At 51.5% G+C, this 27,371-nt stretch overlaps 3 protein-coding genes across 10 annotated transcripts in view; 2 read left to right on the top strand and 1 right to left on the bottom strand.

Moving 5' to 3' along the window:
- The window catches only part of Ppp2r5d (protein phosphatase 2 regulatory subunit B'delta), a 23,140-nt gene extending 9,370 nt beyond the window's left edge, over positions 1–13,770 (top strand). Inside the window, exons 3-16 of the mRNA XM_059282382.1 lie at positions 8,411–8,603; positions 8,821–9,020; positions 9,107–9,217; positions 9,338–9,430; positions 9,835–9,965; positions 10,088–10,147; positions 10,244–10,352; positions 10,540–10,593; positions 10,957–11,127; positions 11,217–11,344; positions 11,945–12,046; positions 12,171–12,243; positions 12,364–12,480; positions 12,632–13,770. Coding sequence (XP_059138365.1) covers positions 8,411–8,603; positions 8,821–9,020; positions 9,107–9,217; positions 9,338–9,430; positions 9,835–9,965; positions 10,088–10,147; positions 10,244–10,352; positions 10,540–10,593; positions 10,957–11,127; positions 11,217–11,344; positions 11,945–12,046; positions 12,171–12,243; positions 12,364–12,480; positions 12,632–12,769 — 1,680 coding nt within the window. The 3' untranslated portion in view covers positions 12,770–13,770. The remainder of the gene's footprint in view (positions 1–8,410; positions 8,604–8,820; positions 9,021–9,106; positions 9,218–9,337; positions 9,431–9,834; positions 9,966–10,087; positions 10,148–10,243; positions 10,353–10,539; positions 10,594–10,956; positions 11,128–11,216; positions 11,345–11,944; positions 12,047–12,170; positions 12,244–12,363; positions 12,481–12,631) is intronic.
- Mea1 (male-enhanced antigen 1) lies at positions 13,656–17,547 on the bottom strand. Of its 6 annotated transcripts, none has more exons than XM_059282380.1 (5): positions 17,422–17,547; positions 15,398–15,666; positions 14,458–14,738; positions 14,272–14,374; positions 13,656–14,040 (listed from the first exon to the last, which is right to left on the bottom strand). In XM_059282380.1, the coding sequence occupies exons 3-5, from the start codon at positions 14,725–14,727 to the stop codon at positions 13,889–13,891; spliced, it is 525 nt and encodes a 174-aa protein (XP_059138363.1). In that variant the 5' UTR covers positions 14,728–14,738; positions 15,398–15,666; positions 17,422–17,547; the 3' UTR covers positions 13,656–13,888. The 6 variants fall into 6 exon arrangements, with proteins under 6 accessions (XP_059138363.1, XP_059138362.1, XP_059138359.1 ...); XM_059282379.1 differs by lacking the exon at positions 17,422–17,547 and adding an exon at positions 15,857–15,929; XM_059282376.1 differs by lacking the exons at positions 15,398–15,666; positions 17,422–17,547 and adding an exon at positions 15,250–15,391.
- Klhdc3 (kelch domain containing 3) lies at positions 15,455–27,199 on the top strand. 3 transcript variants are annotated; one of them, XM_059282373.1, is made up of 16 exons: positions 15,455–15,661; positions 17,142–17,296; positions 17,838–18,050; positions 18,226–18,402; positions 18,528–18,643; positions 18,784–18,855; positions 18,972–19,185; positions 19,258–19,344; positions 19,484–19,592; positions 19,693–19,766; positions 23,251–23,389; positions 23,520–23,586; positions 23,669–23,773; positions 25,506–25,580; positions 25,680–25,797; positions 26,717–27,199. In XM_059282373.1, exons 3-16 carry the CDS (start codon positions 17,897–17,899, stop codon positions 26,851–26,853), a joined length of 1,644 nt encoding a protein of 547 aa, XP_059138356.1. In that variant the 5' UTR covers positions 15,455–15,661; positions 17,142–17,296; positions 17,838–17,896; the 3' UTR covers positions 26,854–27,199. The 3 variants fall into 3 exon arrangements, with proteins under 3 accessions (XP_059138356.1, XP_059138355.1, XP_059138357.1); XM_059282372.1 differs by lacking the exons at positions 23,251–23,389; positions 23,520–23,586; positions 23,669–23,773; ... (1 more) ...; positions 25,680–25,797; positions 26,717–27,199 and adding exons at positions 19,875–19,953; positions 21,057–21,660 and having other exon boundaries at positions 15,472–15,661; XM_059282374.1 differs by lacking the exons at positions 15,455–15,661; positions 17,142–17,296; positions 17,838–18,050; ... (5 more) ...; positions 19,484–19,592; positions 19,693–19,766 and adding an exon at positions 21,826–21,965 and having other exon boundaries at positions 23,248–23,389.
- Positions 27,200–27,371: the final 172 nt, after the last annotated feature.

Raw genomic sequence — 27,371 nt, 5'->3', positions numbered from 1 at the left:
ATTTTCCTTGTAGCAGGATACCAGTCATCAGGGACATCCTATGGAACCCAGTAATGTCCATTTTCACTTGATGATGTGTATCTGTAAAGTCACATTCAAAGACGCAGAGTGGACACAGATTTGGATGGGACACTGCTCAGTCAGCATGTAGTACCAGTCACTTCCTAATGCTTTGCATGGACATTTAACTGTCACTGCGTTCTCCTAGGATCTTGCTCTTGTCACCCCATTTTACAGATGGTCTGGAGGCTCAGAGTGAACAGCATCACTCCGTGGATAAATGGCAGAGCTGGGATTCATAGGCTAAATAAAGTATTGCCTCTGAGATTCTAAAAGAGGATCCTAGAGTGGAAAATGACTTTGAGAGGTCAAATGAGACTCACTGTGTCCAGCCTCTGCATTTAAGGATCTTCTCTGGTCTGACTTTGGAAAAAATGGACTCTTTAGTACACTGCTGTTTTGAGTTCTGGATGTAGGGATGAGGGGAGGAAGAAACAGCCCAGTTTCCCCAACTTCAGCTCCAAGGCCACAGTAGGCATCCTCAAACCTTTTTGGTTTTATAGTCTTCTCCTTTTTTCTTTCCAGTACTGGGGACTGAACCCCGGGTGTCACTCAAGCAAAGCATGTATGTGTTCTGCCACTGAGCTGTACCTCAGCCAAGTTTCTCTACTTCAAAACTAATTTGAGGTGGGCGTGGTGTCCCACAACAATAATCCCAGCACTCTAGATGAGGAGGCAGGCGGAGCTGTCTGAGTTTGAGGCCAGCCTGGTCTACATTGTGTGTTCCAGGCTAGCCAGGGCTACATAGAGAGACTCTGTCTCAAAACAGAACAAAATAAAAACAAAAAACCCACCGAAGTCGAATCTGAGCCAGGTGTGCTCATTCGTGCCTGTATCCCAAGCACTTGGAAGGTGGAGGCAGGATGAAAGTTGTGAATTCAAAGCTAGCCTCGGCTACACATTAAGATCCAGTCCAGCTTGGGCTATAGTGTGGGACCCTGTTTTAAAACAACATAAAATTATTTTGGAATCTCCCACAGTTAAAATCCAGCATCCACAGCGATTCTGAGCTGGCCTCCCTCTGTTCTTCTAGCATCTGCCCTGGTTACTGTCCCCGTGGAAGTCATCTGAACCAGCAAGCCTCCCTGTAATGTGGCCTCCTGCATGCAGTTCCCCTGTTCTGGACTTGCTTTATTGTCCTCTCTTCTTCTTTGCTACTAAACTCACATCCTTTAAGAGCTAAATCAAAACTCACCCCTTTAGGGACTGAAGAGGTAGATCTGTGGTTCAAAACCCTTGCTGATCCTGCAGAGGACCCGAGTTAGAATCTTAGCACCTATGTTGGGCATCTCACAACCTGTATGTAATTCCAGCTACACAAACACACCCCATAATTTAAAAATAAATATTTTTTTTGAGAGGTGTTTTCCATAATTCTTCCAGGCAATTTGTAACCCACTCCTCTGTGTTTCCACAGCCTTTGTGGTCTTGCTCTAGTATTTTCCTTCTACCATTAGCTGCTTCTGTGGCTGCCTCACCTACCCAGTCTCTGAGCTCTTTGAAGGCCAGGGCATGTCCTAGTCACCTCTTCCTCTTTAATGCTTAGTGGGGTGTTTAGAGAAGAAAGGAAGATGGGAAGAAGTAGACAGGACTGGATGGAGCCCTGAGTGTGACCATGGGAGACGATGCCGCTGTGGTCTTCAACTAAAACGGTCTTCATGTGTTAAACCAGTTAACTCATGGTGCCGCAGATACAGCATGTAATCTGTGCTTTTTGTTTGTATGGTTTTTTGTTTGTTTGTTTTGGTTTTTTTGTTTTTGTTTTTGGGTTTTGTTTGTTTTGTTGTTTTCAAGACAGGTTTTCTTTGTGTAGCCCTGGCTGTCCTGGAACTCCCTCTGTAGACCAGACCAGGCTGGCCTCGAACTCAGGTATCTGCCTGCCTCTGCCACCCGAGTGCTGGGATTAAAAGTGTGTGCCACTGCTGCCCAGCTGTTTGTTTGTTTTGGTTTGGTTTTTTTCAAGATTTATTTATTATGTATACAGAAGAGGGCGCCAGATCTTATTACAGATGGTTGTGAGCCACCATGTGGTTGCTGGGAATTGAACTCAGGACCTCTGGAAGAGCAGTCAGTGCTCTTAACCTCGAGCCATCTCTCCAGCCCTGTTTGTTTTAACTACATTTATTTGTATATTTATTGTGTGTTTGCACGGTGGTCATAGGACAGCTTGGTGGGAGTTGATTTTGTTCTACCATTTGGGTCCTGGGGATTGACCTCAGGTTGTCAGTCTTGGGGACAAGTGCCTTTACCCACTGAGCCACCTTGCTAGCCCTTGTTAATTGTGTTTTGCACCAGAGCCTTGCTCTGTAGTAGTCCAGGTTGGCTTCAATCTGCAGTGATAGTTTCAATTTTGCCTCCCGAGTGCTGGAGTTAGAGGTGTGAACCACCATGCTTGGTTCTGTCTGTGCATTTTGTAATTAATTTTGAGAGAAGGTCTTGCTATGTAGCCCAGGCTAGTCTCAAACTCTGGATCTTTCTGCCTTAGCCTCTTACATAGCAAGAGTAGAGGTATGTACCACTTTGCCCAGCTTCTATTTCTACTAATTTTATGTTTCCATCTCTTTCTGTTGGAATACGTCTTCTTTTCTTGTTCGTTTGGTTTTTCGATAGGGTTTCTCTGTATAGCCCGGGCTGTCCTGGAACTCACTCTGTAGACCAGGCTGTCCTGGAACTCACTCTTTAGACCAGGCTGTCCTGGAACTCACTCTGTAGACCAGGCTGTCCTGGAACTCACTCTGTAGACCAGGCTGTCCTGGAACTCCCTCTCTAGACCAGGCTGTCCTGGAACTCACAGAAATCTGCCTGCCTCTACCTCCCAAGCGCTGCGATTAAAGGCATATGCCACCATCACCTGGCTTCTGTTAGAATAATTCTTCTAGTGGGGGCTATGGATGTAGCTCAGCTGGTAGAGTGCTTGGCTAGCACGCACAGAGCCCTGGGTTCTATGCCCAGTGGCACATGAACAGGCGTGGTGGTATAGGTGTGTGTGTACACTTGGGAGGTAGAGGCCAGAGGAGTGAGTACAGGAAGGCTTCCTGGGTGGGTGTAGATTCTGGAAAGTACTTCAGGTCTCTGCGGAGTCTCAGGACTAGACAGGACAAAGTCCAGTTGGGAGGCAGAATGCTGGGCTGCCTTTGGTCAGCTACCCTCGTGATGGCTGCCGTATAGAGGGGCTCACTTGTCTCCTACCCACTCAAGGACAGTGGAGAGACGTTCGAAGAAGCTGGAAGATTTGGAATAAATGCTTGAGTATGCAGTGAGTGGCTGACATATCCATGCATTTGCTTTCTGACAAGCATGTGAAGGGTGTAGACAAACAGGAGGTGGCCTCACTGGGCCTTGGTCATCAGGGACTCTACTAGATGGGCTTGCTGTCTCCCAGGTTGGTTCCTGTGTTGGGGGCCGACCAGTGGTCCTTCTAAAAACTAGAGCTGGGGTTAGGGAGATGGTTCAGTAGATAAGTACTTAGACACAGCATGGCTATGCTCCATCCTTGGAACATGTAAAGACTGACTAGGTGCGCTCTGGGAATGCCAGTGAACTACAGCAAGATGGGAGCTGGAGACAGAACTCTTGGAAGCTCACAGGCCATCAGCCTGGCATGTGCACAGTGAAGAAGAGACCCCACCTCCAACAAGATGGATGGTTGTTGTCCTCTGACATCCGTATGCCCACTGTGACACTGTGTCCTCACACAGTGCACTCACACACATGAACATGTGCATCGACATCACACACACACAGACAAACGGCAAAACAAAGACTGGAGTGACTGAGTGAGATGAAGCAGATGCCCCTCAGGACTCTCCAGCCACTCCAGCGCTCAGCAGTGCAGTCTCAGTGTGGCTGGCTTTGGACAGTTTGTTTGTTGGTTTTTCAAGGTGGGGTTTCTCTGTGTTACCGGCTGTCCTGGAACTCCCTCTGTAGACCAGGCTGGCCTCGAACTCAGAGTGCCACCACAACATTTTACTTTATTTTATTCTTTTAAATGATTTATTTATCTATGTACATCGGTGTTTTCCTGCATGTATGTCTGTGTGAAGGTGTTGGATCCCCTGGAATTGGAGTTACAGACAGTTGTGAGCTGCCATGTGGGTTCTGGGAACTGAACCCAGGTCCTCTGGAAGAGCAGCCCATGAGTGCTCTTAACCACTGAGTCATTTCTCCAGCCTTGGACATTTTATTTTTAACCCATTCAACTCTGTGTTCTCTTGAAACCCTACTTGGACGGAGGTTGGAAAATTACTGATCTAGATGACTCTTTTTTTCTTTCTGTGAGATAGGGTCTTACTATGCAGCTCTAGCTGGAGCTCACTATGCACACTAGGCTGGCCTCAGACTCACAGAGATCCTCCTGCCCTGAGTGCTGGGATTAAAGGTGTGCAGCGCCGCGCCTGACTGATCTAGCTGACTTCCCTTCTCGTCAACAGAAAATTGTGGTTCTGCTTTTCCGTCTCTGGGAAGAGCACCTTTTTTCTCAGCGTGGTCCCGCAGTGTGAGGTCTGTCAGGGTGCTGGGGCCTCGTGTGTCCCTTACCCTTACTCGACTCTGCTGCTGCTACTGCTGCTTCACAGAGCTGCTCCAAGACAGTGGTTCTCAACCTGCCTAACGCTGCGACCCTTCATTACAGTTCCTCATGGTGTGCTGACCCACCAGTGCTCTGAGGACTTCTATGGAGATAAGACAAGGAGGGCCTGCAGGGAGGAGGCTTGTTCCTGTTCAGCCAACCAAACATCAATGAGTGCTTGTTAGATGCTACTTCTGGGGATGCCCAGAGGGGTACAAACCAGGGCCCTGGCTTTCAAGAAATTCATTAGGGGGGGGGGGGATTGGAGAGCTGGCTCAGAGGTTAAGAGCACTGGCTGCTCTTTCAGAGGTCCTGAGTTCAATTCCCAGCAACTACATGGTGGTTCACAACCATCTGTAGTGAGACCTGGCGCCCTCTTCTGGCCTGCAGGGATATATGCAGGCAGAATGCTGTATACATAGTAAATAAATAAACCTCTAAAAAAAGAAATTAGGGGGCTGGAGAGATGACTTAGTGGTTAAGAGCACTGGCTGATCTTCCAGAGGTCCTGAGTTCAATTCCCAGCAACCGCATGGTGGCTCACCACCATCCGTAGTGAGATCTGGTGCCCTCTTCTGGCCTGCAAGCATACATGTAGGCAGAACACTGTATATATAATAAACAAATAAATTTTCTTTAAAAAAAAGAAATTAATTATCTAGTTCATTGGTTCTCAACATGTAGGTCGTGACCCCTGGGGGGGGGTTACAATGACCTTTTGCAGGGGTCACATAGCAGATATTCTGCAGATATTTACATTACAATTCATAACAATAGCAAAACTATAGTTATAAAGTAGCAACGAAAATAACTTTCTGGTTGGGGGTCACCACAGCATGAGGAGCTGTATTACAGGGCTGCAGTGTTAGGAAGGCTGAGCACCACTGATCTCGTTGAAGGGAATGACACATAAATAGATTAAGGAAGAGGTGTCACTAGGGAGTGAGTGGTTACAGAGGCAATGGACCAGACTGGCAGTTGAAGGAAGCTGAGGTGACCCCAAGGGCCACAGTGAGCTGATTCAGCTTTTTGGAAGAGGTGTGCTTCCCTGAGACGGGGCATAGTGGACTCCAAGGAACATTTGATGGGGCTGACTTGGGGAGGCATTTCCAGGGTGCCATATTCCTAGGACCCAGGTATAGAAATAAAAATGGTCACAGGTGCAGCAGCAGCAGCAAGAACAGCAGCAAGTACTTACAGAGCACTTGCTGTGTGCCAGACACTCCTTGCTTCCATTCTTTTTTTTTTTTTTTTTCCCCGGTTTTTCAAGACGGGGTTTCTCTGTGAAACAGCCCTGGCTGTCCTGGAACTCACTCTGTAGACCAGGCTGACCTCAGACTCAACAGAGATTTACCTGCCTCTGCCTCCCGTGTGCTGGGATTAAAGGTGTGCGCCACCACATCTGGCTTTTAGTGTGTTCTTGAGAGTTTGGTTTTTCTCAGGCAGGCAAGCATGGGAGGGTCTACATGTTCACCAGACACTCACCTCCCAACCTCTTCTCTCCCCTCTCCCCTCAAGGTGGGATCCCGCCTGACTGTAGAGAGGGAGAGCCCCCAGAGTCCCGCACACCCTGCATTGTCTCGAATGACACTGGCTCATTGCTGGTCACACAGAGGTGTGTGTGCCTCCTCTGTCCCCTTCCTTGTGTTCCCCGAGTCAGACCTCCAGTCAAGCCGGTTTTCTAGGGTTGTTGGAAGCAGAGAGCCAGGTGGCCACCGTGGTAATGAACCAGGCTGGGGACACACACCCACACACACCCTGCCTCCCCTAGCCAGGCTCTGTTGTCTTTCATTCTCTTGTATCCAGAGAGCACAGGGTTCGCAGGACTTAACTGTTTTTGTTTATTTTTGCTATACTGGGGATTGAACGTAGGGCTGGGCGAACACTCTGCTGTGGAGATGTGTGTCTGCACCTCTTAACTTTGAGTCGTCTCCCTCAGTTGCTCAGGCTTCCTCCTCGTCGCCTCCCAACAGCTGACTCCCAGGTGTGTACCGCCAAGCCCCCTCAGTTCAGTGGGGTTGGTTGTTGTCTGGACGGGGTCTTGCTGTGCAGTCCAGGCTGGCCTGCACTGGTGTTGATCCTCTCGCGTCCACCATCAAATTTGGGAATTAACAGGTGTGCATAATCGCCAGTTTTTTTGTTTTTTGCCTTAAGAGTTATTATTTTTAGGGAGGACACCCAGGGCTACACAGATAAACCCTGTCTGGAAAACCCAAATAAGCAAAAAAAAGATGTATTGTTTTTATGTGTATGAGTGTTTTGCCCACTTGTATGTATGTTTGTGTGCCATGGGTATTCTTGGTGCTCTTGGAGGCCAGAGGAGGGTGTTAGAGCTGGAGCTGGAGTTACGGGCATTTGTAGGCTGTGCTGTGGGTGCCGAGCATCAAACTGAGGTCCTCTGGAGGAGCAGCCCGTGCTCTTAAGCTGCTGTACCATCTCTGCAGCCCAGCCACTCTCCATTTGTTTGTTTCTTTTTTTCTTTTTTTTTTTTTTTTTCCGGTTTTTCGAGACAGGGTTTCTCTGTGTAGCTTTGCGCCTTTCCTGGAACTCACTTGGTAGTCCAGGCTGGCCTCGAACTCACAGAGATCCGCCTGGCTCTGCCTCCCGAGTGCTGGGATTAAAGGCGTGCGCCACCACCGCCCGGCTGCCTTTTGTTTGTTTGAGACAAGGTCTCACTATGCAACTCTGCCCGGCCTGGAACTTGGTCTGTAGGCCAGGCTGGCTTTGAACTCAGAGATCCACCTGCCTCTGCCTCCCAAGTGCTGGGATTAGAAGCATGTGCCACCACTGCCCGGCTAGGATTTTTATTAAACTAAATTTCTGGTAAGCTGCTAAGACTTAAGAATGAATTTCTTTCTCTTTTTAATTGAAGGGTATAGAACATTCAGTAATCTGAAGTGTACTTCAGAATTGTTAGGTATGCTACACACTGTGCTACCCCTCCCAAATGTCCTCAAGACATAGTGTTTCCATTGTTCAGAAGATGCCTCGTGTCTCCTCTCAGTCAGCTCTTGCAGCTAGGACTGACATTGTATTTCCCCCATACTGAGGACTGAACTCAGCTCTGCACACACTAGGCAAGCACTCTACTGCTAAGCTAGATCTTTGGCCCTGAAAACTACTTTTCTGATTTCTGTCACCACTCACCCAATCACTTTTGCCTCCTTACGACATGACCACTTTGAAGGCTGTTGATACACTGATAGGACTTCTTGGCTTTTGTGTTCTGGAGCTATAACCACAGTTGTATCTGTCCCTGGCGTACCTGACAAGGATAGCTCACTACCTCTCCACAAGCATGAATAGGCCAGGAGTGGTGCCGTGGGATGTTCTGTATGCTGTGAAAATGTGTTGCTATGATTGATTGAGAAATACAGTGCTGATTGGCCAGTAGCCAGAAAGTATAGGCGGGACAAAAAGGGAGGAGAATGCTGGGAAGTGGAAGGCTGAGGCAGGGAGCCGCTACCAGCCGCTGTGATGAGAAGCAACATGTTAAGATACTGGTAAACCACGAGCCACGTGGCAACTTATAGATTAATAAAAATGGGTTAATTTAAGATAAAAAAAAACCTAGATAACAAAAAGCCTGCCACGGCCATACAGTTTATAAGTAATATAAGTCTCTGTGTGTTTACTTGGCTGGGGGACTGATGGGTAAGAGATTTGTCCTGACCATGGGCCAGGCAGGACCAGGAAAACTTCAGCTACAGGATGGGATGGTTAAGGCCAGGGTAGAGGGCATCGCTTGGAGAACTGGACTCAACAAATTACTTTTTTGTCCAGGCCCAGCCCCAGCCTCAGTCTCAGCCACCATCATCCAACAAGCGTCCCAGCAACAGCACACCACCCCCAACACAGCTCAGCAAAATCAAGTACTCAGGGGGACCCCAGATTGTCAAGAAAGAACGACGGCAGAGTTCCTCCCGCTTCAACCTCAGCAAGAACAGGGAGCTACAAAAGCTTCCTGCCTTGAAAGGTACTCCCAGATGGAGAGGGACTGTGAACTGGCTGTGGGCCGTGAAGACTGGCTTAGGAGTCTATCTTCGGGAAAAGGGTGTTCTATAGACATGGGGGTTCAGCTGTGACACGTGCCGGGAGCAGCATGGTGGCAGGGTGGGGAGGGACGATCTGCAGAGGCAGTGGGACACGCATGAAGAATGATGGGGCACACCTGACTGCTGAGACCTCCACAGATTCGCCCACCCAGGAGCGTGAGGAGCTCTTCATCCAGAAGCTACGCCAGTGCTGCGTCCTCTTTGACTTTGTGTCAGACCCGCTCAGCGACCTCAAATTCAAAGAGGTGAAGCGGGCAGGACTCAACGAGATGGTGGAGTATATCACCCACAGCCGTGATGTTGTCACTGAGGCCATCTACCCGGAGGCTGTCACCATGGTGGGCATAGGGAAAGGATACAAGGGGGAGGGATGGGAGCCCCTGGGCAAGCCCAGACAGTGCTCTAAGCTGGGCTCACCCCTCAGTTTTCAGTGAATCTCTTCCGGACGCTGCCACCTTCATCGAATCCCACAGGAGCCGAGTTCGACCCTGAGGAAGATGAGCCTACCTTGGAAGCTGCCTGGCCACATCTCCAGGTACCAGGGCAAAGGGACAGGCTAGGTCTGGCTGGAGGACACAGGTCACTCAGGACTGCGGTAAGGGGGCAGCTCGCAGTCCTTGGGTCAGGTCCCAGTGAAACTTCTTTTCCTCCACAGCTTGTTTATGAGTTTTTCTTACGTTTCTTGGAGTCTCCAGATTTCCAGCCAAACATAGCCAAGAAGTATATTGACCAGAAGTTTGTACTTGCTGTGAGTCTGAGTCTCCTGCCCTCCCCTTGAACTGTACCCCACCTCACCACCCCCACCTCACCACCCCCACCTCACCACCCGCCACCTGTGTCCTGCCTGCTCCTTTCCCTTATTCTGATGTCCTGGGGGTTCAGCCCTGTCTAGTAAAAGGCTCCCAAAGAAACTTCCAGTGTAACTGGGGGAAAAAAGAACAAAGTATCTCTCTCCACTCAGTGGGGTATAAACATGCATACCCAGATAGCAAATTGAATGAGCCATATAATAAAATCACTTTTCAGAGACTTGACTCCATTCCCCAGAGAACGTTGGGATTTCTCATGGCTAGAACCTTACCTTGTGACCCCAGCCCGTGCCTTCTCTGCCTGCTGCCTCATTCTCTGCCTTTTCTAACCTCCTGCTCCTAGCTCCTGGACCTATTCGATAGTGAGGACCCTCGAGAGCGGGACTTTCTCAAGACCATTTTGCATCGCATCTATGGCAAGTTTTTGGGGCTCCGGGCGTATATTCGTAGGCAGATCAACCACATCTTCTACAGGTGAGGCAATGATTCCAGGCTTGGGAGAGGAGCATGCCCCTGCTGTGGTGGGATGGGAACAGGAAGGCAGGGGAGACTGCAGAATGCTGGAGGGTAGTGTCGAGAGGACCTTCTTCCCTTAGGTTCATTTATGAGACTGAACATCACAATGGGATTGCTGAGCTCCTGGAGATCCTCGGCAGGTGAGTAGGGGTGCAGAGGCCATGGAAGATTGGGGGTGGGCACACGGAGCTTGAATGTGAAAGCCTTCGGTCCTAAAAACCTCCCTCGACTTCTAGCATCATCAATGGCTTTGCCTTGCCCCTTAAGGAAGAGCACAAGATGTTTCTCATCCGTGTCTTGCTTCCACTTCACAAGGTCAAGTCCCTGAGTGTATACCACCCTCAGGTGAGCTGCTGGCCTCTGAGGATCCCTGACCTGAGCATCGGAGACAAAGGGGAGGGAAGGGATTCCTGCTGACACAGAAGGGGGGTGGTGGGGAATCGTCTACACCTCCCCTTCCGTTCTGGGATCGCATTTGTGACTGAGGCTTTCTGAGAGCCGTATTTTCACTTCCGTCCTCAACCCTTTGCAGTTGGCATACTGTGTGGTTCAGTTCCTGGAGAAGGAGAGCAGTCTCACCGAGCCGGTAAGTTCCCTTCTGGGGCCCCGGGCGTCAGCAGTGCTCGCCTATCTGTACCTGTTGGTTGTTTCTGGTGTTGGTGACACTGGCCATCAACCCTAGGGCTTGTACATCTCAGGTGTATCTCCTATGACTGAGCAACACCCCTAGCTCCAGTCTCTAACTACTGAATGAGGTTGTAAGTGGACCCCAGGAGGACTGAGGGAGGTGGGTTCCTCTCGAGGGAGCCCAAACCTATATACTCAGCAAACTGACTCAAGCCAGAGAAGCCATGTGGTTAGGTGAGGGTAGGTGTGGGTCAAGGCAATACAAAGGCTTCCCAGAAGACTGAGCAGTGTTAGGAATTTTATCCTCATGTCTTCTTCACAGGTGATTGTGGGACTTCTCAAATTTTGGCCTAAGACCCACAGCCCCAAGGAAGTGATGTTTCTGAACGAGCTAGAGGAGATTCTGGATGTCATTGAACCCTCAGAATTCAGCAAAGTGATGGAGCCCCTCTTTCGCCAGCTTGCCAAGTGTGTCTCCAGCCCCCATTTCCAGGTGAGACCAGACCTGCTGTCTCCTAGACATGGCAGAGCAGGTCTTGAGGACCGCAGGGAGTGCCCACTGATTCCGCTTCTCCTTGCCAGGTGGCAGAGCGCGCCCTCTACTATTGGAACAATGAGTACATCATGAGCCTGATCAGCGACAACGCTGCCCGAGTCCTCCCGATCATGTTTCCTGCACTCTATCGGAACTCCAAAAGCCACTGGAACAAGTAGGGCACCGAGTTTGGGCTGATGGTGGGACCTGGGTTTCAAAGTGCTGAGGGTGTAGAACTCAAGACATAGGAATTCACCTGGCCACTCAGCAAGCAGAGCTGGTGCCCACCAAATATTACTAAGTAGGTCCTTGAGGAGCTGATTGGCAAGAATAGGTGCTAATGAGACATCCTTGCAGTACCAAATAGCTGAGCTGTTTGATACCACAGCCTTGGAGACATTCTAGACTGGAGGGAACTGTGTGGTATGCTACGGTATGCTTAAAAACCTGTAAGGAGTCCAAGTTGTAGAAGGCTTTCCTGCAGAAGGTAAGTTTAGTGTGGTGCTGACAGTCCTCCGGTTCCTGGGAAGCCGTGGAGCATGAGCAGGGAAAGCAAGCGTACGTACGACTGCAGGGCCAGTATTTGTAAGGACCATCAAATGCCCTCAAAGCTCCATGGTTTAGTCAAGAGTTAGCTGCTTCTACAGTGTAGAGTTTGTGAGGGGAACAGGAAATGGAAAAGCTTTTGGCAGAGACACTTGGAAACAAGCAGTTGGGGTTGTGGCAGTGGCGGCAGGCCCTGGTCTCGTGCACACCATCTTTCTCTGGATGGCAGGACAATCCATGGACTGATCTACAACGCCCTGAAGCTGTTCATGGAAATGAACCAGAAGCTGTTTGATGATTGTACACAACAGTACAAGGCAGAGAAGCAGAAGTGAGTCTCTCTCTGTCTGTCTCTCTGTCTCTGTCTCTCTCTCTCTCCCCCCTAAGAGGATTGTTTCTATCTCCAGCCTCCAGCTCACTGTCCCCAATTCCAACCTGACTGTTCCTTCCCACAGGGGCCGGTTCCGAATGAAGGAAAGAGAGGAAATGTGGCAGAAGATTGAGGAGCTGGCACGGCTCAATCCCCAGGTGAGGCTTTTCTGCCAGCGCCCTAACTCGGACGGTCCTTTAGAGCTGGGGAGAGACTCAGGAGGGATGAGGCAGACGGCTCTGAAGTGCTCACCATGTGTCCGTACCCTGCCCTCTCAGTACCCTATGTTCCGAGCCCCTCCACCACTGCCCCCTGTGTACTCCATGGAGACAGAGACCCCCACAGCAGAGGACATCCAGCTTCTGAAGAGGACAGTGGAAACAGAGGCTGTGCAGGTGAGAGGGCACCGGGGGCAAGGGTCAGGTTGGCATAGCACTAACAGTTCTAGGAGACAGAGGAGAGAGGCCAGCAGAACCAAACAGAGGAGAAAGGGGCGTTTCTTGGGAACTGGTCACCACGGCCTTCCTTCTCCCTGTCCATACCCAGATGCTAAAGGACATCAAGAAGGAGAAAGTGCTGCTGCGGAGGAAGTCAGAGCTGCCACAGGACGTGTACACCATCAAGGCACTAGAGGCACACAAGCGGGCAGAAGAGTTCCTGACTGCTAGCCAGGAGGCTCTCTGACCCTCCCCTTCCCACAGGGTTACAGCCCACTCAGCCCTGGGACGCAGCCCGGCCCTCCACCCTCTGCTCCTTATTGGCTGACCTGGGGCAAAACAGCACCTCTCTGGCTACTCTAGAGGATGCAGGCACTGGAAGCAGGGATGCCCAGAGGGCTCCCTCTTCTCCCCTAAATGTGTTCATGCCTCCCTGTGGCTAGTACAGACAGGCTGAGCACTGAGTGCTCAGTGCTTAGACAACCTGGGGGTGCCTGTCCCCCTGCTCCTAACCCCACAGCTACCTGAAACTGTTCTGAGAAACACAAACACAGGAGTTACATGCTCCTCTCCTGTCCCCTTCATCCTCATGTGAACTTGAGGTGTCTCTCCTCTCCACTGCAGGGTAAAGCAGGAGAGTGTCACCAAAGTTACATCAGGCTCCATTGGCCCCTGGAGTGAAGAGCTGGAGGGACCAACCCCCAGCAGCACAAATAGGCCCCTAGCCCTAGCATGATGCAGGCAGGGGGCGGTGGTGTATTCCCCCTTATCCTCTGCCTAACCAGGACAGCACAGAGGTCAGAAAGTATGTACGGACACTAGATGAATACAGGGCCCCGTGGGCCAAGGTGGGGAGAATGAACCATCTACTTTGCCCCTCTCTGGTAAGCAGCAGTCCTGGGATCACAGATACGGAAGGGACCACCCTGTGGCTGACTGCTCTCCTTTGTGCTGTTGGTTCCAAAGCTCTAAAGCAGGAAGCAGGAGCAGTGCCCCAAAGCATGGCCCCTGCAACCCTATTTATTTCCTTGTTTATGCTGGTGCTGGGCAGGCCTCACCTGTACCCTTTGGGCACTCAGAAAAGCAAGGGTGGGGAGGGCTGGACCAGGTTTCAGGGGCACAGGCAGTGCGGCTTTTGGCTGTGTACATAGGGTGCTTTATTCTCCACAGAGTGATACATGCTGAGGTGGGTTGGGCTTGGGCCAATGTCCCCATATGTACAGAACTGAATAAAGTGGGTCTCTGAGAGGTCTGACTTGCCTTGATGTGAAAAGGGACATGGGAAGGTGGATGTTAAAACCAGAGTTGTGTTAGTCCTGGGCTGGTCCTGGCTTGGAACGTAGGGAGACGAGGCAGCTCTCTGTGGTTACTTCCAGGCAGGGGATGCCTGCCGGGCTTGGAGGGCTTTCTGTACCACATCTTCCCACTGAGCATCCGATATCTCCCGAGCCCAGGCGGGAACCCCTGGTGCAGGCAGGCTTACTCCTGCCATGGTCCTCTTCACCAGCTCCACGTGTTCTGAAAGCACAGCCGTAGGCTGGTTAGGGGATAGACTATGGGAGTCGCCACTCCCACACTAGAGCCAAATCTCCCCACCCGACTTGAGCTGAATAGCATTTCACCTGGATCCTGAAGTCTGCAAACTACCTTCTTTTTAAGAGTAAGGTGGTCCTCTAACTCTTCTTACTGGTTCTAAACCAATCTATTTCCTTCATAATTATTCCCAAATGAAAGAATGTGCTTTTTTACCTGGATCCATGGGGATCGAGCTGTGGCTGCTCAATGCTGCAGCTCCCTCCTCATCTTCATCCTCACTCTCTAATGGTGGGTCTGGCAAATGAAGCCCCAGGGCCTGCAGAACCAGAGAGAAGATCATTTGCATCCATCTTTTGGCAGTTCTGTTTCAGCTGCTTAGGAACTGTTCCTCCACCATACCTGGATCCGATCTTGGATGTCAGCAGCTCCATCTTCTCCCTCACCCACTGGTGCCAGTTCCACCTCTTCTTGTTCAGGATCCTGATTGAGGGGCTGGTAGGAGTAGCCTGCTGGGCCTGCTCCTGTTTCCTCCTGCTCTTCCTCGGGTTCTTCACTGCTCCAATCCCCAGTTCCTTCTGTAGGACCCTGATGTGGCCCTAAGTCCTCAGTTTGATTGGGGAAGATACGCTCAGGGCCCATGGTGTCTCCCCCTAGAACTACTGCTGCCATCCGGGCAGGGGCTGCAAGGACAGAAAGGCAGGATAGCGACGGGATGAAACCAGGTCCTCTTTCATCCCGCGATTTGCAGTCTCCTTTTACATTCATAAAACCCACTTCCCTCTCTCAGGGCTCTTGCACCTTCCTTCCCTCTCCCGTCTCTCTCCCATCTCTCTCTCTTGCGTCGTCTTAAGTCTAGGTTGTCATACTGAACTCCAGCCCACCAGTCTTTAGCTCTCCCGACTCCTGAAGGCTTCACCACCTCCCTATAGACCCTTTCCAGAACCTCGCCCCCTCCCGTCACGCCCTCCCCGGCTTGGTAACTGCAGGTCGCCAGACCACCCACAATAGCGCGTCCCCACCCCTCATCCCCACTCTCCGGGGCACCGCAGTACCGCCTGGCAAAAGCCCTTCAAGCCCAGGGGTGCCCCTTCAGTGGCCCCAGCTGCACCGTGCCCTACCCGCCCCCACTGATTCTCGGCGTTGGTGTTTCCTCGCGCCTCACCCTCTCAGAGCCCACAGCCGGACCCGCACCTTCACTTCCGGTGGGGCAGGACGTGGTGTGGCTCTTAGTCCTCCAGCCCCGCCCCGTGCCCAAGACTGACGCAGGCGAGGACGAGAAGTCCGCCTCTTGCCCCGCCTCCGCCATCCCCCCCGCCCGGACCACAAAGAACTACATTACCCAGTGATCCTCGGGAGCGCGCCGTATTCTGCGCATGCGCGCCCTCCCCCAGCCTACCGGCCCTGAAGTAACTTGTGGACTACAAGTCCCTGAAGGCGTCGGGCCCAGGGTTCCCACTGCACGTGCGCGTCCTGCTGCCCGCCGGAAGGACGAAGCCTGGCAGTGTTTATCTCGTTGGGGACCGAGGAATCGGTTGGCGCGCAACGGGTTCTAGGCTGCCAGCAGCGCGAGGACCGGCGGCCCCACCCCGGCCCGGCCTGGCAGGTAGCCTGGGATGGGGTGAAGGATGAGAAAAATTGGAGGGTCTGGCGACGCCCATGCCTGCCGCGGAGTCGCGGGGGAGGGGCTGAGAAGGATGAGATGGGGGTGGGGAGGGAGCTAGGGGGATGCTGGGAAAGAGGAGTGTTAATGGGCAGCGAAAGGTTTGGGGGAAATGGTTTGGAGAGGGGTGCGAGAGACCTGGTGACTGGAGGAGGCGCTGAAAGAGACTGGACGAGTGGGTTCCGAAGAGAATCAGGAAGCTGAGCATAATGGCAGGGGGAGGGGACAGTGTCTGGCGTTGTGGGGGAGGGGCGGCTGAGAAAGGTGGAATGAGACAGAGTCGAGTCATTCTCGGAGAGGAGCACCGTGGTTGGAAGGGGACAGTGAATGTTTTCTTCTCCCCGTGGAGGTAGACGAATTAGAGGGCTCTAGTGCGGACCGGGATGGGAGACGGAAACGGGAACTGTATCCAGCTCTCAGGATGGCAGGAAGGGAAGGGTCGCAAGTGGAGGGCGAAAATTGCAAGCTGTCAGGGACGGGGAGCGCACATCAAGTGAAGGGAAGGTTGAAGATGTAGTGGTGGAGAAGGCTGGAGACCCGGAGGTCCTGTTTAACCCCTGCGTTTGAGTTGTCTTTATGAAGATGCTCGGATTCGTTACCATCTCACTGGGGTTGATAGTCTCATCTGTGTGCATTTTCATTTTATCTGGACTGTCTTCAGGGGAGGTGATAGGTCCCCCCCCCTTTTTTTTTTTTTTTTTTTGAGACAGGATCTCACTATGTAGCTCTGGCTGGCCTTGACCTCATAGACATCCCCCAGCCTCCCCAGTGCTGAGATTAAAGGCCGCACCTGCCTTGGATTTCCGTTCTTGAATCTGCTTTCTCCGACCAACACTGATTTAAGAGCAGGAGTAATGAAGTGAGAGGAAGTTTGGGCCGCTGCTGTTTCAGGTCGAGAGAGATGGCGATTTAAAGTATGCAGTGTAGGGTTGGGGGAGGTCGGGTGGGCAGTAGTGGCAAGCCGAGTGAAGGACATGTCTGCCTCCTGCAGGGGGCTGGCCTTGAGGTGGGTTTTTTTTGGCCGCAGGTTGAGCCCGTTTTTCTGTCTGCCAAGGCTTTTTGAACAGGGAGCAGATGATCCGCCCATACCCAGCAGATGTCTCCTGGCAGAGGCATTGCCAGTTGCTAAAGGATTTACCTGAAAGAGCCCTCGGATGTACCCGTTATCACTAGGCTTGCCAGCTGTCTTTAAGAGGCCATGGCTCGTCTCATGCTTGGGGCTCTTTGTCCTGCCCAAAGGCATTTTTGCTTCCCTCCTCTTTCCTGTGTGCACCCCACCCATCCCTCCTTTAGAGACATAACAGGGGAAGAGCTGTTGGAAGTGGCTTGTTCTCTAAGGATAGTAAGGTTGGGAAAGTGGCAAGGGAGAAAACTCCCTCCCCTCCCCCAGCCCGCAATGTACACATAACCTTTCTGGCTTAAGTTCCTAGTGCTGGCAGCATACGAGAGCCTCAGCTGTCAGAGAAACTCCTCCTGCCTGTGGGCACCCTGGGTGACCCCAGGGACAACGGATCAGCTGGACAAGAACTCCCTGTGAGGGGCTAATCAACCATGGTTACATGGAGTTCCCTGTCCTAGGTAGGGACACTTGCATTCTAAAAACCTGAAAGCTTTTTTTTCCTTTAAAGCACTGTGCCAGCTTTCAGTGGACTGGCTGGGGCTGGCTGTGCTATTAATAGCTGGGAGGCTTTGGAGATCCCTACCTTTAAGAGATGGAGGGAAATTCTTAGAGAGGCGGCAGGAAGCAGAGCCAGAAGCAAGAACACCCAGTATGGGAAAGGGGTTTGGACACTGGGGGCTTGGAGCTTGTTTCCAGCCAGGGGCAGGGTGGAGTTGGCATGAGTAGGGGTAGTAATGGTCACCAGCTTCTGAGCTGGCAGTCAGGTTAAGGTGGCCCCACCCTTCACTGTGGGAGAACACAGGGCCAGGGCTAGCTTCTTGACCTCTGCAGCTCCCCTGGGACAGGGCCAGCCACCTGAGCTGTGACTAGTGTCCCTGTAGAGGGGTGGTGTGGGAGGGCCACTAGGGTGACACAGGAGGCAAAGACTGGTCCTGGGCAGCCACATTGAGCCGAGCAGAAGCCTTGTCTGAGGAACCCGTGGCCCTGACTTGTGTACAGGTAGCAAAGGCAGCAGGCCGTGCCGGGGGGGCATGTTCCTGTAACCTGTGGCCCAGGGGATGTTACGGTGGACAGTGCATCTGGAGGGCGGGCCACGCAGGGTGAACCATGCTGCAGTGGCTGTTGGGCACCGAGTGTACTCCTTCGGGGGTTACTGCTCCGGTGAAGACTATGAGACACTGCGGCAGATAGACGTGCACATTTTCAACGCGGGTAAGCCAGTTCTGGTACCTTTCCTGGGCTCCTACATCAGGGGGAGGGAGTGGGCACCCGAATGAAGTTTGGTGGCGGTCTCTGTGGCCAGGGAGGGTTGGATAAGAATGCTTGGTTTGGGATAAGGTGGCAGCCTGGAGGGAGGTTCCCAGGCTGAGCAGAGCTGTGTCCACAGTGTCCTTGCGTTGGACAAAGCTGCCCCCAGTGAGGCCTGCCGTCCGAGGGCAGGCTCCTGTTGTACCCTATATGCGGTATGGACACTCAACCGTCCTCATCGATGACACGGTCTTCCTTTGGGGTGGGCGTAATGACACTGAAGGAGCCTGCAACGTACTCTACGCCTTTGATGTCAGTGAGTACAGGTCTCATGATGCCGTGGGGCTGGGAAAGGGGAGGTTCGGGGAGTATTGGAGAAGGGAAGGCCAGAATTAAGATGAGCATGTCAGCTGACCTGTGTCCTCTTTCCTCTTTCAAAAGATACTCACAAGTGGTCTACACCCCGAGTGTCAGGAACAGTTCCTGGGGCCCGTGATGGACATTCAGCTTGTGTCCTGGGCAAGATCATGTACATTTTTGGGGGATATGAGCAGCTGGTAAGTCTGGAAAAAACTACAGTTTTATACCAAAAAGAAGAAGAGAGGGAAGTTTAGCATGGTGGAACAGGAGACTTTGGAAGGATAGTCAAAGAGTAACCATTGACACCCGTTTTTTTTTCCTTTTTCTCATCACTCAGGCAGACTGCTTTTCCAATGACATTCACAAGCTGGATACCAGCACCATGACATGGACCCTTGTTTGCACAAAGGTCTGTCCTTTGTTCTGTTAGATCCCCACCCGTCGCTGAAATCCTAGGAAGCTCAGTTAGCTTCCCCTACATGAGCCCATGTTGACCCTCTTCCCCATCTCTCTGCTCTTGGCCAGGGCAACCCTGCACGCTGGCGGGACTTCCATTCAGCCACAATGCTGGGCAATCACATGTATGTCTTTGGGGGCCGTGCTGACCGCTTTGGGCCATTTCATTCCAACAATGAGATTTACTGCAACCGAATACGAGTCTTTGACACCAGAACTGAGGCCTGGCTCGACTGTCCACACACTCCGGTGCTGCCTGAGGGGCGCAGGAGCCATTCAGCCTGTGAGTGCTTGTTACTTCTTGTGGACTCCCCCGTGCAGCCCCATCCACTCTGACATGTCTCTGCCCTTCCAGTCGGCTACAATGGGGAGCTGTACATCTTTGGTGGCTACAATGCAAGGCTGAACCGGCACTTCCATGACCTCTGGAAGTTTAATCCTGGTAAGGAGCATTACCCTTGGGGAGGGACAAGGAACAGTCGAGGTGGGAGGAGAGAGTGACGCTGAGTAGGTGAGGGCTGGGGTGGGCTGTGTGATGTCTAGGTTGGCCGGGGGCTGACCCTCTATGGACTTGTCTTTAGGGTCCTTCACCTGGAAGAAGATCGAGCCCAAGGGGAAAGGGCCATGCCCTCGCCGGCGCCAGTGCTGCTGTATTGTTGGGGATAAGATCGTCCTCTTTGGGGGTACCAGGTTAGGAGAGAGGGCAGGACTCAGGAAAGGGGGAGGTGTCTGAGCAAGGGGCCTTGTGGGTGGTTCTCCCACCTACGTGTTCCTCTTCCCGTCTGTACAGCCCCTCTCCTGAGGAAGGCCTGGGAGATGAATTTGACCTCATAGATCATTCTGACTTACACATCCTGGACTTTAGTAAGTACTCACTCCTCAAGTGCTCCTCCTGTCAGGTCCTCTGGTTCTGGGTGGTTTCCAGGGGGGCCTTTGCTCTACTCTGACTGCTCTTCAACTCCTGCATTAAAGGCCCTAGTCTGAAGACTCTGTGCAAACTGGCCGTGATTCAGTATAACCTGGACCAGTCCTGTTTGCCCCATGATATCAGGTAAAGCAAGTGGTGGCAGAGGAGGGGTTGGTTGAGGGTGAGTGGCCAGCACAGGTGTGACCCGAATAGCTCAGTCTCACTATGCAGAAGACAGACACTTCTTGTTGGAGATGAAGTTTCTGTGAAGAACAAGGGAGGGAGAGGTGACATCACGTGACAGCTGTTAGCTCTATGAAAAAAAACTTGGGTTTTTTGAACCATGCTCAGAAGAAGCTCTGCTTCCTTGTGCAGTTTTTTGTTTATTTGTTTGTTTTTATTTTGGTGATGTATTGAGGGGCTGAGTAAATTTCATGGTTGACTGCAAAGTAGAAAGTTGAAGAGTCTCTGGACCCCCTTAGTTCCGGAATTGAGAGAGGTCCTGGTTTCCTGCCTCTGACTCAAGTATTGAGTTCAAGTCACACACCAAATGTCACTCCATGTATCATTTACTCTTGTTGGCCATTCTGAGACAGTCCCTAGTCCTTGAGCCAGTCCTTCCTTCCTTGCTGAGGTCCGTGTGTCCTCTGGTGACACAGATGATGGGTGACCTGATGACCAGGCAGGCTCTGGATTGACAGAGGTGCAAGTCCCTCAGTCCTGAGCACATGTTTAGTGTCTCGGTGTAAGGAGTGTTTCCTGAGTCTTTGTAGAATGAAAGAATTGTTAGAAGCATAATTTAATTTGGTGGGGTGAATGGGAAAGGCTGTAAGCCCTAAAGTTTAGGGAGAGCAGGAGGTATGAAGCACGACCTTGAAATAATGGAAATAGACAGCAAGAATGGGGGCTCCTGTGGGGTGAGGGAGAAGGGCCGTTGGGCTGGATCTCTGCGGAGCAGGAGAGGTATGCTGGGATGTTTACTGAGATGGGTACACATAATCCAGGTGCTTGGATTCAGGAATCTGTGTAAACATAAACAGGAAATCCGCAAGAGCTTGGAGGTGGATGAGTAGGTGGTGTTGAATTTAGTGGTGGGTGGGATCTGGTGGTTAAACCCAAAAGGGCTGTAAGGAAGAGGTAGCTGTGGGAAATCAGAGGGGCTGCTGTGTTCCTGGCTTTGTCCAAAGAATTCTGGGCTTGCCATAGAGACCACCTCTTCTGTCTTCTGCCCATCGTTGGCCTTCCAGGTGGGAGCTCAATGCCATGACTACCAACAGCAATATCAGCCGCCCCATTGTCTCCTCCCACGGATAGGAAGAAGGTTCTGCTGCCTCCCCTCCTGAGCCCGCTCTGTCTTCATTGCCCCGCCTCACCTGCCTGCCCCTTGGACCCTGGACTCAGTATACCTCCACGTGGAGTTGATGGACTAGAGGTGTTTTCTGTGCTGTGAATTCAGTGGGGAGTTGTTGGGGGAGGGCGTTCCCCTCCTCCCTTGGGCCGAGGGCCCCTTCCCTTGGTGCTCTGTTCCCATCCACCTCCCTCCACTGCTCCTGGGCCATTGCTCTGACCCAGGCCCGCTGGGTAGCCAGGCTGTGCTGGCAAGGGACAGGAGTGGGGAGGAGGAGAAGCCAGCAGTATCGGAGCCTCAGGAGCTTCCCTCCCCGTGACCATCCCTCGCCCTGCTTGAGCATCTGCCCGGGAGCTGAGGGGAGCCTCGGCTGTTGGCATGACACCCCCCCTTCCCCGGCCCTCCGGGGTGGGGACCAACCGACAGCTTCACTCATCCTTGAGCTGTTGCTGGACCCCCGAAGATCGGCCAGCTCTGATTTTATAAAACGTAAAACCTCTAAACCTGTGTCATGTTTCTGGGGAGTAGGGTGGAGTCGGCAGAGGGGCCGCCCTCGGGTCTGGCTGCGCAGCCTAGCCTTGAAGAGACCCGAGGTCTGACGGGCTGCGGAGCAGGGCTTCTGCCAGGGCCCTCACCGCATTGGCTGAGGCTTCCGGAAGGGGTGGGGCTTGGGGCGGTGCAGTGAGCGGAAGTGGTGTCTTTTACCTTCGCACTACGCAAAACATGCCGAAAGCTGGAGCTAGGGCTGGGGCGCAAGGTTCCCGCGGAGCCATGCAGCCTGGGAGCGTGGCAGGCGGCCAGCAGAAGGGTGAGGGCCTGGGGTTGGCGGAGTGCGCGACGTTTGGCTGCGGGAACGGAAGGCCACCCTGAGCGCCGCAGTTCAGTGGAGGGTGAGAGGGAGTGCTTCCGGCATTACGACTTTGAGGGAAGTTTCTTGGTTTTGGTTTTTTAGAATGTGTTGGCAGAGGGGTGCGCGGAGGGTGTCTCCAGGTGTAGTAGCTCGGGCTAATTTCGAACTCCTGGCAGTCGTGCCTCAGCCTCACAAGTGCTGGGATTATGGGCATAAACCTCCAGCCCAGGCCTGAGTAGATTCCTAGCAGTAGGACGAGAGATCTTCCCAGAAGGTTTACGAGAGCCGGATGTAACAAATTGGGCCTTTATTGAGCTGTATGCAGGCACTTGGAGATGAAGAGTAATCAAACAGCAAAGCAAAAAGTTCGTCCTCAAGCCACTTATCTAAGAAAAGGTATTTAGAACCGGGCGGCGCTGGCCTACGCCTTTAATCCCAGAACCTGGGAGGCAGAGGCAGGTGGATCTCTGTGAGTTCAAGGCCAACCTGGTCTACAAAGCGAGTTCCAGGACAGCCAGGGGTACACAGAGAAACCCCAGTATCTCAAAAAAAAAAAAAAAGGTATTTGGCCAGGCAGGATAGCACACTGCAGCGCTGCTTCCAGCTCTCTGGAGGCAGAGGCAACCACATTTGGGGGCGCACCAAACTAGCCATGTCTCCATATTGAATTCTAGGTTAGCAAAATGGAAGCCACTGGAGAGTTTTTAGTTCAGGGATGACCTGATAATTAACCGCGACGAGTGATAGAATCAGATTTCTTTTTAGATTGCAAAAGAAATGGGCTGTGGATTGATTGACCTCTGTCCCTACAACAAGATGAGATGTCAAGTAGCCGAAATAGTTGGAGAGTTGGATATTAGTGTAGCACCATTGCAGGTAGCACCATTATAACCTGTACTGTAAAAATGATTGCTGTGATGGAGAACGTTGGAAAGGATGGGGGTAGGATGAGTCTCTGCTGTGTATCTTGGGTGTGTGTGTGTGTGTGTGTGTGTGTGTGTGTGTGTATGTATGTGTGTGCGTGTGCGCATGTATGTATGCATGTGTACACGTACTACAGTGACGATGTAGAGGTCAGAGGACAACTTTAGCAAGTCCGTTCTCTACCTAAACCGTGGTGACTCCAGGCTCTAACTCCAGTGGTCAGGCTCGGCAGCATGGTCCTTTATCTGCTGAACCAGCTCTAGTCTTTCCTGCTGTTGGGAGGTACTGACCCGAGTGGTATGACCTTTCCCTCCAGCAGACACATCTGACATGTCATTTGAGGAGCTGTTGGAATTTCAGAGCCAAGGGGGACCCAAGGCACACAGACAGTTGGTAGCTGGAAGGAGCGCTCAGAAGCAAAGCCCCAGACAACCTGTGTGTGCTGCGGATAAGCACCGGTGAGGAACTTGCCCTCGGAGCCAAAAGGAACCTAGGACCTTGATTAGATGTCCGTTTTCTTGGGTGGGAAGTTGCCAGTCTTTGCCCAAGACTGTAAGTGTACTTACCTGACCTTTTATTTCTCCTTAGTCCTCTGGAAATGTCAGCCAAAGTCCGAGTGCCGTTCTTACGTCAGGTTGTTCCCATCAGTAAAAAGGTGAGGAAAGGGCAGGGAACATCACTTTGTTAAAAGAGGGAGGCTAGACAAGCCGTTTGTATTCTTCCTTCTCTTTCCAAAGGTAGCCCGGGACCCCCGCTTTGATGATCTGTCAGGGGAATATAACCCTGAGATATTTGACAAAACTTACCAATTCCTGGATGATATCCGAGCCAAGGAGAAAGAGGTATGTAATATGAAACTGGTCTATCCACTCTTGGAGGGCGGAAACCGGAGTACATGTTGGACAGTCAGGAAGAGGAGTGGGAACGCATATTGGTAGCAGATCTTTTTGCTGTTAGTTGGTTCATCAATTTTGTGACTGTGTGATCAAGTTGCTTAGTTCCCTTTGCTTTAGTTATCTTTAAATGAGTATGTTTTTAAGTTGATACATAGTCTTTACTAATATTTGTAGGGTAGGATGGCATTTTAGTCCGTGTATTTAGTGTTTAATGATCAAGGTAATTGCCATAGGCCTCACTTCTCACACTGAATCATTTCTTCATGTTGGAAACAGTCAAAATCCTCCTGTTGGCTATTTTGAAATATTCACTTAAGCTAGGCTTAGCAGCACATATCTATAATCCCAGCTACTCTGGGATGTAAAGCAGAAGCAGGAAAATAGAGAATTTGAGGCTACCCTGGACCATGAGACATCATCTCCTTACCCTCCAAAAAAAGAAGAGTGAACAAAATAATGGATTCACTTACTTGTCAACCATAGTTGTCTGATGGTAACTGATTTCCAAACCTTGGAAATCCTCCTCCGTATCCAGGTGCATCCCGTGCTGGTTAACTAGTTCTGTGCCTCCCCATCCTCCCCATACCTTCGCATGCTCTCATAGCCACTGTTCTGTACTTCTTTGAAATTGACTATGGCATCTGCATAAAAAAATATAAGACTTTGTGGGTCAGTGGTGGCGCACGCCTTTAATCCCTCCACTCAGAGGCGGATCTCTGAGTTCAAGACCAGCCTGGTCTACAGAGTGATTTCCAGGACAGTCAGGACTATAAAGAGAAACCCTGTCTCAAAACAAACAAAAAGAATATATGATAACTGTCTTTCTGTTCCTGATTAAACTTAGTGCTGTTTCAGTATTTATTTGGTGTGTAGGTCTGCAGTGTCACCCTCTGTGTGTGGAGGTCAGAGGACAGCTTGTCGGTTTCAGCTCTCTTCAACCATGTGGGTTCCAGGGGTCCAGCTCAGGCCCTCAGGCTTGTGTGGCAAGTGCCTTTACTCACTGAGCCACTTTACCAGCTTTGCTTTCGTTTGCTTGTTTCCTTCCTTCCTTCCGTCCGTCCGTCCGTCCATTCATCCATCCTTCCTTTCTTTGTTTTTTTGAGACAGGGTCTCTCTATGTAGCTCTGGCTCTCCTGGAATTCACTCTGTAGACAAAACTGGTCTTAAACTCACAGATCCTCCTGCCTCTGCCTCCCAAGCGCTGGGATCAAAGGTGTGTGCCACCACGCCTGGCTGCTTTAGTTTTCTAACCACAAAAGGATAAAAAGGGATAAAAATGTGGTTCAGTGGCTAAATATTGCAAGCATGAGCTCCTGAATCCAAATTTCCAAAACGCACATAAAAAGCTTGGTATGATCATCTGTGTGCCTGTAACCCCAGGGCCTCTCTCCATTTAAATATGTGCACATACACATATAGCCCCACAATTAATTATTTTAAAACGAGAGAGAGAGAGAGAGAGAGAGAGAGAGAGAGAGAGAGAGAGAGCGCTAGTAAGAGAAAGAAAGGGCCCAAGAGCTACAGCTCAGTGCTTGAATATATATTTAGTACTGTGCTGGATCCTCAGACACCACACACCACACACATTGTTTATTGTTTTTGTGTTAACTCGTGTGAACCTTTTCTAATAGTGCTTGGCACAGAATGTTAACTCTGCTCTTGGTTTTCCACCGTGGAGCTCGTGAGGAAGCAGTTGAAGAAGCGCCGCTCAGGGGAGGAGCATGAGAAACTGCGGCAGCTACTTCAGCGGATGGTGGGTGCTGGTGGCAGCGGGTGATCGGGAGCGGTTACAGGTGGTGAGTCACAGCCTGTCCTGCTCACACACCCATCCCTTCTCACCCGGGGCCCTCAGGAGCAGCAGGACGTGGCACAGCAGGAGCGGAGGCAGCAGCAGGAGCTGCGCCTGGCCCTGAAGCAGGAGCGGCGGGCTCTGGCACAGCAGGGCCATCGGCCCTACTTCCTGAAGAAATGTGAGTGGGCTGGGTATGGTACCAGGATCCATGAGCTCCTTTGAGGAAGGACCTATGGTAACTCGGAGGCAGCAGGGATAGTAGGAAGTGCTACTTGTGATCAGTCTTGTATCCGAAGTTAGATGGTGTTTGTGGGCGGATTGGGAGAGTGCTTGCCTAGCATTTAGTAAGCCCTAGGTTTGATCCCTAGCACCACATCAAACAAGAAGAGGCGGATCCTTGCAGTCTCAGCACTTGGGGGATGGGAAGGTAAAGGTTGCCTTGGACATGTAGAAGTGAAGACTGATCTGGACTAGAGTCCCTGCCCACCCCCCAAAAGAAACAAAACCAAAGTCAGGGACTGTCCCTGTTATCTCCGTCTCACTGCATCTCCACTTATTAAATGCCCACCTTGGTTCAGATGAGTAAGACTTGAGTCATCAAAAGTAGTTAGCTTAGAGGCCAGGCTTGGTAGGGCACACCTTCACTCCTAGCACTCGGGGCAGGGGCACTCAGATCTTAAGAGTTTGAGCCCAGCCTGGTCTACATAGTGAGTTCCACAGTAAGAAAGACCCTGCCGCAAAAAAAAAAAAAAAAGAAAAAAAAAAAAAAAGAAAGAAAGAAAGAAAAAGAAAGTCAGCTTAGGCCGGGGTGTTTGATAGCTCGGTGGTAGTGCCTCTCATGAGCCAAGCCCTGGCTTTAGTTCCTAACACAAGCGGAAAGAAGCTGGCTCACTGGGCTGGGGCTGTAGCTCATTAGTGAGCCCTTGCCTGGCATCCATGAAGCTGTTTGATCACCAGCACAGCACACACAGCAGTTCCCATGTCCCTCGTGCACCATGGCTTCACACACGGCCTAGCACGGAGGACTTGGTCCCCATGGGGGACTAAGAAAGAAGGTCTTCATCCTTCACTCACCAGCTTGCTTCTTTTTTATCTAGCTGAGCAGCGCCAGTTGGCCCTAGCTGAGAAGTTCAAGGAGCTGAAACGCAGCAAGAAGCTGGAGAGTTTCTTGAGTCAAAAGAGGCGCCGGAATGCAGGCAAGGACAGGAAGCATCTCCCTTCGAGCAATGAGTAGGAAGGAACTGTCCCAGGGAGACCTGGATCTGTGGGACAGATCTGGGGTTGGCCAGCTCTGGTTCTTCCCGCTCAAAGGCAAGCCTCACAACTCTCCCTCAACTGGGCTGCTCAGAAGACTGGCCTGCTGTGGGACTGTGCCAGGGCTGTGCAGCAGCAGGAGCTCCGTCCTCCATCAAGACACACTGCCTTTCTCCATCTGGTTCATCGTGTTCTCATGCTCTCCTGCCATCCTTTCCTTAAGTCAGGGATTCAAAAGAAAAGGGGCCTGGGCTGTGTTCCTGGCTCCAGGGAAAGGACTTTACATAAGAGCCGCTCTGAAAACATGCTTGTTACTCATCGCTTTACTCTGGTTGGTCATTGTTGTTTTAAGTTGTTTTTAATTATGTGTATGTGTCTGTATGTAGGTATGTGCACATGAATTCAGGGACCTTTGGAGGACAGAAGCATTGGTTTCCCCCTGGAGCTAGAGTTATCGGTGGTTGTGAGCGTCCAGTGTTGGTGCTGGGTACCAAATTT

The sequence above is a fragment of the Peromyscus eremicus genome, chromosome 16_21, assembly GCF_949786415.1.
Source record: "Peromyscus eremicus chromosome 16_21, PerEre_H2_v1, whole genome shotgun sequence".
NCBI classification, from domain to species: Eukaryota; Metazoa; Chordata; class Mammalia; order Rodentia; family Cricetidae; genus Peromyscus; species Peromyscus eremicus.
This window is presented reverse-complemented; position numbering and strand designations above follow the sequence as displayed.

Bases quoted from the DNA above. Each gene is read 5' to 3' on its own strand.
- Mea1 (XM_059282376.1), bottom strand. From the start codon at position 15,364: ATGGCGGAGGCGGGGCAAGAGGCGGACTTCTCGTCCTCGCCTGCGTCA. The intron at 14,739-15,249 runs GTGCGGGTCCGG...CTGTCCTTGCAG, and splicing joins CTGCCCCACCGGAAGTGAAG to CCCCTGCCCGGATGGCAGCA. The intron at 14,375-14,457 runs GTATGGTGGAGG...CTGGTTCTGCAG, and splicing joins ACATCCAAGATCGGATCCAG to GCCCTGGGGCTTCATTTGCC.
- Klhdc3 (XM_059282373.1), top strand. From the start codon at position 17,897: ATGTTACGGTGGACAGTGCATCTGGAGGGCGGGCCACGCAGGGTGAAC. The intron at 19,593-19,692 runs GTTAGGAGAGAG...CCGTCTGTACAG, and splicing joins GTCCTCTTTGGGGGTACCAG to CCCCTCTCCTGAGGAAGGCC. The intron at 25,581-25,679 runs GTGGGTGCTGGT...CGGGGCCCTCAG, and splicing joins GGCAGCTACTTCAGCGGATG to GAGCAGCAGGACGTGGCACA.